This window comes from Pongo abelii, chromosome 9 (assembly GCF_028885655.2).
Source record: "Pongo abelii isolate AG06213 chromosome 9, NHGRI_mPonAbe1-v2.0_pri, whole genome shotgun sequence".
In the NCBI taxonomy this organism is placed as follows: Eukaryota; Metazoa; Chordata; class Mammalia; order Primates; family Hominidae; genus Pongo; species Pongo abelii.
Genome location: NC_071994.2, coordinates 120,064,913 through 120,074,106, shown reverse-complemented (window position 1 = coordinate 120,074,106; position 9,194 = coordinate 120,064,913). Strand labels below are relative to the sequence as shown.

General features: G+C 54.7%; 1 protein-coding gene across 2 annotated transcripts; it reads left to right on the top strand.

Moving 5' to 3' along the window:
* Positions 1–4,525: 4,525 nt before the first annotated feature.
* Positions 4,526–7,361, top strand: APOA1 (apolipoprotein A1). Of its 2 annotated transcripts, none has more exons than XM_054525138.1 (4): positions 4,526–4,700; positions 5,707–5,769; positions 5,957–6,113; positions 6,701–7,361. In XM_054525138.1, exons 1-4 carry the CDS (start codon positions 4,598–4,600, stop codon positions 7,302–7,304), a joined length of 927 nt encoding a protein of 308 aa, XP_054381113.1. In that variant the 5' UTR covers positions 4,526–4,597; the 3' UTR covers positions 7,305–7,361. The 2 variants fall into 2 exon arrangements, with proteins under 2 accessions (XP_054381113.1, XP_024110625.1); XM_024254857.2 differs by lacking the exon at positions 4,526–4,700 and adding an exon at positions 5,346–5,509 and having other exon boundaries at positions 6,701–7,355.
* The last annotated feature ends 1,833 nt before the right edge of the window (positions 7,362–9,194 follow it).

Here is a 9,194-nt window from a genome sequence, read left to right as displayed (position 1 = left end):
GTTGCTAAGACCTTTTGTCCTGCCTTTTGTCCTTCCTTTTGTGAGGCACTTACTTACAACTTGGTTACTTAGTTGGACAGCAGGAAGTTGTGTAGGAGCCTGATTGTGTTCTTAGGCTGATAGATTATTTGCCTGTGGTTCGGAGTCTAGTTGGAAGAAGCCTCAGGTAGTGGGAGCTGGGGCAGTGGAGGCTGGAGAGGTCTCCCAGGCTTAGGGTGGGGCTTTGAGTGATTTGTGATCTCATCTCACCTTATGAAACTCGCATTCTCTAGAAGCCTGAACTCTGCTTCACACTGTGTCCCTGGGCACCCAGCTCGGACTCTGCCCTGTTAGAAGGGAGCATTTGAATTTGCTGGGCCAGGTGGAAAACAGCTTCCTTGAAAGGGCACTTTTGAAGAGTACAGGGAAGGATCCTTAAAGAGTGGACACAGGCTGGACCCTTCATGACATGACCCCCATTGGCCAAGTGAAAGGATAGCCAAATAAGTATTTGGAAAGAAAGGGAGGGGCCTGGCATGGCTTGCGCCTGTAAATCCAGCACTTCTGGAGGCCGAGGCAGGTGGATCATCTGAGTTCAGGAGTTGGAGACCAGCCTGGCCAATGTGGCGAAACCCCGTCTCTACTAAAAATACAAAAATTAGCCAGGTGTGGTGGTGGGCGCCTGTAGTTCCTGCTACTCAGGAGGCTGAGGCAGGAGAATGGCTTGAACCCAGGAAGCAGAGGTTGCTGCAGCAAGCCAAGATTGCACCACTGCACTCCAGCCTGGGTGACAGCAGGATACTGCTTCTCAAAAAAAAAAAAAAAAAAAAAAAGGCGGAGCGTGGGTAGGATTTTCCTATAGTTTTCTCCTTTATCCACACCTGAACTCCAAAGGGCAGGATAGAGCTTCCAGCAAGTTTCTAGGCATGGCTAAGAGACAGGTGGTTGAAGGTCTTCTATGAAGAAAGCTTACTGAAGCTGGAAACACCATCTGAGTTCACAGAAGGAAGAATGAGAGGAGGGAATTTAGAAAGCCTTCCAAGCTGGGCATGGTGGCGTGCGCCTGTAATCCCAGCTGCTCAGGAGGCTGAGGCAGGAGAATTACGTAAGCCCAGGAGTTCGAGTCCAGCCTGGGCAGCATAGCAAGACCCCCACCTCTACAAAAAATAAACTTAAACGGGCTTGGTGGCACATGCCTGTAGTCCCAGCTGCTCAGGAGGCTGAGGCCGAAGGATTGTGTGAGCCCAGGAGTTTGAGGCTGCAGTGACCCATGATCGTGCCACTGCACTCCTGCAAAGAGGACAGAAGGATTTCAAGTCCGTGGGGGCGGCTAGAAAGTTGCTGTAGGGCCATTTAGATTAGAGAAGAAAAGAGCCTTCTCAAGAAGGGTCTTCTAAAACTCCTCTGAGTCTGTATACGCTCTCATGCAAGACTAGGTGAGTCTCTAGAACCAAACAGTGATAATACCCAGATGCCTTCCAGCAAATTGTAGCACCTGTTGCAATAGGTGCCACTCCCTCCTAAAATCAGCCAGGGTGCCTTTGGACCAGAGGTAGGGTGAGCTTTTGTAGGAAGCAGGGCACTGGCTCCTGGATACAGACTGGGGAGCTTAGCTCCAGAAAACAGGAGCCACGTTGACAGAAAACTGTGCTCTACACAGTTTTCTTCCTGACTTTGTGCCAGCGCCCACCCCACACCAACTGCAAAGGTCAAGAATTCAGAGGGCTACTATGCTTCCCTCCTGCTGATCAAAGATGAGCTCTGTCCTGGCCTTAGTCTTTTCTAAGCCGGAGGGCAGGAGAGAATCTTGCATAGTTGGCTACAGTGCCCCACCCAAGGGTCTAACTTGGGGCTCTATCACAAGAGCTGCAGCAAAATTGCCAAATAGGAAATACTGGGGGTGGGGGTCGTGTCTCCCCTGCTCAGTCACCACCTCCCCTCCCTAACTCTCATTCTGGCTCAAACCATGTGCTCCCAGAAGAAACGCTGTGAGCAGGGGCTGGTATGAGACTGCTTCCCTTCCCAGGACCCACTCCTCCCTATGACCAGGCTGGTGACCCTCCCTCTAGGGTGCCAGTGCCATTCACTGAGCAAATGTTTGGCACGTGTCTGTTATGTGCCAGACCTAGCAGGGGACAGAGTCCTCCCAATACAGATGGACCAGTATGTTTGGACATAAATTGTGAAAGGAGTTGCTAATCTTTCTGTGCAAAATCCACTCTTGCAGTCGCTGCCAACACTCCTGCACATGTCAGGGCATCCAGGGCCAGGACTTGGTAACCCTGTTCAGGAGCAGTCGCTCTGGAGACTCCCAAGACGAGGGAAAGAAATGGGTGGAAACGGGCCTACATTGTGGGCCCCGCAGCCACTAAACAGTCCAACCCATGGCCACTGAGCACCTCGAACAATGCCTGGCTGGACCCTGAGTCTGAGTGTGTCATCAACCCAGTTTGTTGTTGTTATGAATTTTTCCATCAGCTCTGTCCAGAAAGACTTCCTTCTTTTCCACAATATTAGTAAAGGGGCCTTGGACTAGTTTAAGCCAAATACCTTGCAATAAAATGGAGCAGCCACCCTGGTGAATAAATATATTTAGAAAAGGAAACTGCCTGCTTGGTAAGATGCTGTTCAACAGCACCCCCTATCCTGATGCCTCGCAGTCCCCGAGCCAGGAAACTGAGAAGTCCCTGATCAGACTGCAAACGCTGCAGGCTCCGCAAGGGTGCAAGGCCACCCTCAAAGAACTAGAAGCCAGGCCTCCCAATTCCCACCCCTGCCAGCGCTAAATAGTAACCGCTGAAGGATGCAGGGCAGCTGTGAGCTGCAGTTTTCCCACAGGCAAAAATCACAAGGGTAAAATCTGGCCTCCAGCCTTATAGGGACATTCTAAGTTGTGAAAGTGCTTTGGCCACTAAAGAACTGTGCAAATGTTAAATACTAGGTTTAGCCATAACAATCATTTCAGTAACAAACCAAAGAGAAGGGTGAAACACTGGCAAGTATCTTGGAGTCCAACCAGTAAGCTTCTGAGACTCCCCCATGTGCTGACTGGGACAAACTCTACCCCCCAAAAGAAAAGACACTCTCTTGGCCCGAGACACCCGTGAGCTCTCCCAGCAGGGGACCAGCCACCTTCCCACTTTCTAAAGCTACAGACAGCGGGGATGGCCAAGTAGGCAGCCCAGGCTGACGGCTCACCAAGGCCACCTCCCTGTCTACACAGTCCCACACACATCTGGGGCCACTTCAGTCCTAGAAAAGATGTCCCATATCTCAGCAACTGCAAGTCAAGGTCAAACAGAGAAATGTGGGATTGCCGCCTTCATGCCTGCTGCAGAAGCTGAGGTCTCAGATCTGATAAAGCAAGTGTAGTGGGAATAAGGGAATACATTACCAGAAACTGGGATTCTAGAAAACAGAATAGTTACTGTTTACTAAGTGCTAGGTACCTTTCTAACAGTTTTGCATATATGTTCAAATTTCATGCTTAAAACGATACGAATTTATTATCTTACAGTTATAGAGGACAGAAGTCCAAAATGGGTCACACTGGGCTAAAATCATGGTGGCAGCAGAGCTGTGCTCCTTCTGGAGGCTGCAGGGAAAAATCCTTTGCCTTCTCCAGCTTCTAGAGAAGGGTTGCCCATGTCCCTCAGCTCATGGCCCCCTTCCAGCAGTCACATGAGTCTGACCTCCGCTGCCATCCTCACATCTCCTTCTCTGACTCGGAGGCCACTGCCTCCCTCTTGTATAGTTAAGGACCCCTGTGATGACAATGGGCCCACCTGGAGAATCCAGGCCAACCACCCCATCTCCAGGTCCTTCACCACACTAGCAAAATCTTTTTTTACCATGGAAGGTAACAAAGCCACAGGTTCCAGGGATGAGGATGTGAACATCTTTGGGGAGCGTTATTCTGCTTGCCACACAGTCACCCCTGCCATAACTCAGGGCGATGGCATATTCTATCATTATCTTCAATCAGAAACTGATGTGTGGGGAGGTGATGTATCGTAACTCATCCAGGGTCAGGCAGCTGGATTTGAACCTGCCTGACCCTTAGATTTGAGGTTTTCTGGCTCCAAAATCTTCTCTGAAGTGAAAGGCATGAGGCCGACCACTCCCTGATCTGGTAAACAGAGATGTCGGGCTGGTTTCTAGTGTTGGGGAGTTTCCTGGGGTGATGGTACAGGGTACATTTCTGCCCTGCATCCTAAGTCCAGAGACTGGGTTCTAGGTCCAGCCTTGCTTCTAACTCCCTGAGAGATGACAGCCTTTGGGCAAAGTCCCTCTGTGCTCTTCAGTCTCTTCATCTGTGAGATGGCGGCGTGGGGAGAGGCTGGAGTGATCTCACAGTTCCTCTCAGCCTGCATCACAGGCTCTAGGACTCAGGTCCTATCAGTAACCTGCTGGGGGAGGTCTGGGCCTTCCAGGAGAAACCTGACAAGATGGTGCTGCAAACACCAACGGACACACAGCAGTTTACATTCACAGGCTGTCTCAGGAGCTCCAACAACCCTGACCATTCTTGCCCCATTTTGCAGATAGAAAACCGAGGCTCAGAGAGATTACATAACTTGTCTACGATCTTCCACCAGCAAGATGGAGGCCAAATGAAATGAGAAAGCAGGTCTCCTGCCACTTCCTTTGCCCAGAGGTCTTCTCCCCACACCAGGGCTTCCCAAGGGCTGAGATCCAGCCACACCTATGCGCGATCAAATGTAAGTGTGAACAATGCAAAGGGCGATGTCTTCAATCTAAGGGGCTTCAATTCTGTAATGTAATTCTGAGATGATGCCCTTTTTTGTTAAAGTCTTTCCTTTTTGAAGTGATGGCCACTGTAGATGGTGAGGGTTTTTTGGAGGCGGACAATATCTTTACGTGACAAAATTAAAAGTTAGCAGCTCTGAACTGGTCTCTGGAGTGTTATGAAATGCAAGAGGTCTCCGAAACCTCAGTCTGGGAGCCACGGAGCGCTCTCTCCTCTCCCCAGGTTTACCAGTTTGGGAGGCTTGGAGAGAGGCCTGGAGGACCTGCTGGGGACTAAAGAAGAGCACTGGTGGGAGGACGGAGTGGGGGAAGGGGGAGGGGAGTGAAGTAGTCCCCCTGGAATGCTGGGTGGTGGGGGAGGAGGTCTCCTTGGTGGAGGAGTCCCAGCGTCCCTCCCCTCCCCTCCTCTGCCAACACAATGGACAATGGCAACCGCCCACACACTCCCATGGAGGGGAAGGGGATGAGTGCAGGGAACCCCGACCCCACCCGGGGGACCTGCAAGCCTGCAGACACTCCCCTCCCGCCCCCACTGAACCCTTGACCCCTGCCCTGCAGCCCCCGCAGCTTGCTGTTTGCCCACTCTATTTGCCCAGCCCCAGGGACAGAGCTGATCCTTGAACTCTTAAGTTCCACATTGCCAGGACCAGTGAGCAGCAACAGGGCCGGGGCTGGGCTTATCGGCCTCCCAGCCCAGCCCCTGGCTGCAGACATAAATAGGCCCTGCAAGAGCTGGCTGCTTAGAGACTGTGAGAAGGAGGTGAGTCCTGCTGCCTGCCCCGGTGACTCTGGCTCCCCAGCTCAAGGTTCAGGCCCTGCCCCAGGCCTGGCCTCTGGGTACCTGAGGTCTTCTCCCACTCTGTACCCTTCTCCTCACCTGGCTGCAATGAGTGGGGGAGCACGGGGCTTCTGCATGCTACAGGCCCCCCACTCAGCCAGGCCCTTCTTCTCCTCCAGGTCCCCCACGGCCCTTCAGGATGAAAGCTGCGGTGCTGACCTTGGCCGTGCTCTTCCTGACGGGTAGGTGTCCCCCAGCCTAGGGAGCCAACCATCGGGGGACTTTCTCCCTAAACCCCTGTGACCCACCCTCCTGGGCGGAGGCAGCAGGTTTCTCACTGGCCGCCTCTCCCCCACCTCCAAGCTTGGCTTTTCAGCTCAGATCTCAGCCCACAGCTGGTCTGATCTGGGCCTCCCCTCCCACCCTCAGGGAGCCAGGCTCGGCATTTCTGGCAGCAAGATGAACCCCCTCAGACCCCCTGGGATCGAGTGAAGGACCTGGCCACTGTGTACGTGGATGTGCTCAAAGACAGCGGCAGAGACTATGTGTCCCAGTTTGAAGGCTCCGCCTTGGGAAAACAGCTAAAGTAAGGACCCAGCCTGGGGTTGAGGGCAGGGGCAGGGGGCAGAGGCCTGTGGGAAGATGTTGACGCCAGACTGGCCGAGTCCTCTCCTAATATCTGATGAGCTGGGCCCCACAGATGGTCTGGATGGAGAAACCGGAATGGGATCCTCAGGCAGGGTCACAGCCCATGCCCCCTGCAAAGGACAGACCAGGGCTGCCCGATCTGTGATCACAGCGCCACATTGTGCCTGCAACTGTAGCAGGCCCCTTTCCCTTCTTCACCACCTCCTCTGCTCCTGCCCAGCAAGACTGTGGGCTGTCTTTGGAGAGGAGAATGCGCTGGAGGCATAGAAGCGAGGTCCTTCAACGGCCCACTTTGGAGACCAACGTAACTGGACACCAGTCCCAGCTGTCTCTTTCTTAGCTCCTCTCTGTGCCTCGGTCCAGCTGCACAACGGGGCATGGCTTGGCGGGGCAGGGGTGTTGGTTGAGAGTGTACTGGAAACTCTAGGCCACTGCACCTCCGCGGACAGGTGTCACCCAGGGCTCACCCGTGGTAGGCTGGGGCGCTGGGAGTCCAGCCCTCAACCCTTCTGTCTCACCCTCCAGCCTAAAGCTCCTTGACAACTGGGACAGCATGACCTCCACCTTCAGCAAGCTGCGCGAACAGCTCGGCCCTGTGACCCAGGAGTTCTGGGATAACCTGGAAAAGGAGACAGAGGGCCTGAGGCAGGAGATGAGCAAGGATCTGGAGGAGGTGAAGGCCAAGGTGCAGCCCTACCTGGACGACTTCCAGAAGAAGTGGCAGGAGGAGATGGAGCTCTACCGCCAGAAGGTGGAGCCGCTGCGCGCAGAGCTCCAAGAGGGCGCGCGCCAGAAGCTGCACGAGCTGCACGAGAAGCTGAGCCCACTAGGCGAGGAGATGCGCGACCGCGCGCGCGCCCATGTGGACGCGCTGCGCACGCATCTGGCCCCTTACACCGACGAGCTGCGCCAGCGCTTGGCCGCGCGCCTTGAGGCTCTCAAGGAGAACGGCGGCGCCAGACTGGCCGAGTACCACGCCAAGGCCAGCGAGCATCTGAGCACGCTCAGCGAGAAGGCCAAGCCCGCGCTCGAGGACCTCCGCCAGGGCCTGCTGCCCGTGCTGGAGAGCTTCAAGGTCAGCTTCCTGAGCGCTCTCGAGGAGTACACTAAGAAGCTCAACACCCAGTGAGGCGCCCGCCGCCGTCCCCGTTCCCGGTGCTCAGAATAAACGTTTCCAAAGTGGAAAGCAGCTTCTTTCTTTTGGGAGAATGCGGGGGGGGGGGGGGGGGGGGCGGGGACATCTGGGGGAGCCCGGGTGGGGCCTTTGGCCCTGGAGCAGGGACTTCCTGCCGGATCTCAACAACTCCGTGCCCAGACTGGACGTCTTAGGGCCAAGATCGACGTTGGAGGACCTGCTGGATGCCTGGCTGCTTACGAGTGAGGGAGTAGAGTCTGCCTTAGCAAGGCTCAAGTAGAAAGGAAGTCACAGCGGACCAGGCAAAGCCACAGACAATCCAAGGCCAAGTGCCCTGAAAGGGGCTCAAACAAGGCCTGCAGCCCTGTCTGAGGCGGGCCAGGAAACAGGGTTGCTTTAGCTGGGAGCAGTGGGTTCCCTGTCCCCAGAGGTGTGTCCGTATAGAGCCTTCTCCAGCCCAGCCGCTGTCAGCGGGGCAGGACGAAGCGGGGCGGCCTCAGGGAGCCACTGGGATTGGGGTTTGGTCCCGGGTGCAAGTGAAGCGCTTGGAGTTTGCGCCTGTCCTCCTTCAGTAATTCAAAAACCTCTCAAACAGACACTTCCCTTTTCTTCTCACAAGGCCAGTATCCCTCTCCCACCCAGAAACAGCCGTGGCTTCCTCAGGCACAGAAGTGGAAGCCAGTCCTCCACCCCCTGCGGCGAAGCCAGTCCTCCACCCCCTGCGGCTCCATGCCATGCCACCCCCTCTTTCTGCCAGCCCTGGCAGAAGCTGGTCTGAGTCAGAAAATTCACCACCACCTCTTGCAGGTACATTTTTATTTCCAAGATGCTCTCATATCTGTGCTCTCACTGCATCCTCCCTTCCCCACATCCTGGCTAGATTGCCATCAGAGGCAGAGCATGGATGAGGACACTGAAGCCTGGACCTGTGACGTCGCTTGCCCAGTGAACAGCAGGATGGGCTGGGCAGCGCTTTTTAGACCCTGCACCCCTGGCCATCCACGATTATTGAAAAGAGTGTGCGGATCGGTTGCGGTGGCTCAAGCCTGTAATCCCAGCACTTTGGGAGGCTGAGGCAGGTGTATCACTTCAGGCCAGGAGTTTGAGACCAGCCTGGCCAATATGGTGAAACCCTGTCTCTACTAAAAATACAAAAAAAATCAGCTGGGCATGGTGGCTTGCACCCGTAATCCCAGCTACTAGGAAGGCTGAGGCAGGAGAATCGCTTGAACCTGGGAGGCAGAGGTCACAGTGAGCCGAAATCATGCCACTGCACTCCAGCCTGGGTGATGGAGCAAGACTCCAGCTAAAAAAAAAAAAAAAAAAAGAGTGTGCGGCCTGGCACTCAAGTTCACATGGGTGTGCAGGCATGCCTGTGTATTCGCACATGACTTCCCTGCTCACAGTCCCTCCTTGCACTCATGTCTGAATGTCCCCGCGTGCATGAACATGGCTTCACAGATCTGGGCAGTGCCTTCCCTACCCTGTCTCTGCAGGGCCTTTTGCCCCCTCATGCAGGCCCCTGGATAATCGGCCCCCATCCCCATGTCCCCATCTCCAGTATATCTTAGCTACCCTAGGTAAAGCAGTGGGCTTTTTAGTTCCTAACCTTCCAGAGCTACAACAGCAGTCATCCAGCCAGATCTGGGTGGGAACATTTTCTAGATACGGGTGCTGAGATGTCTCAGCCCAGAGAGAAGCCCTGGGGAATTTTCAGAGAGAAAGCAGTCTCCAGGTGGGGCTGGATGTACTGATGCCACTGAAATCTGTAAAGGGGTCCCTAACACCTGACATAGGAGTGACAAAACTGTTTTCTGCACCAACTGAGCAGAATACACGCAGCTGACCTGGGCTCAAGGTCTGGCCCTGCCACGTGCTGGCTCT

Coding starts and splice junctions, on each gene's coding strand:
- APOA1 (XM_054525138.1), top strand. CDS start 4,598: ATGAGAAAGCAGGTCTCCTGCCACTTCCTTTGCCCAGAGGTCTTCTCC. Junction 5,770..5,956: donor GGCCGTGCTCTTCCTGACGG/GTAGGTGTCCCC, acceptor TCCCACCCTCAG/GGAGCCAGGCTCGGCATTTC. Junction 6,114..6,700: donor GCCTTGGGAAAACAGCTAAA/GTAAGGACCCAG, acceptor CTCACCCTCCAG/CCTAAAGCTCCTTGACAACT.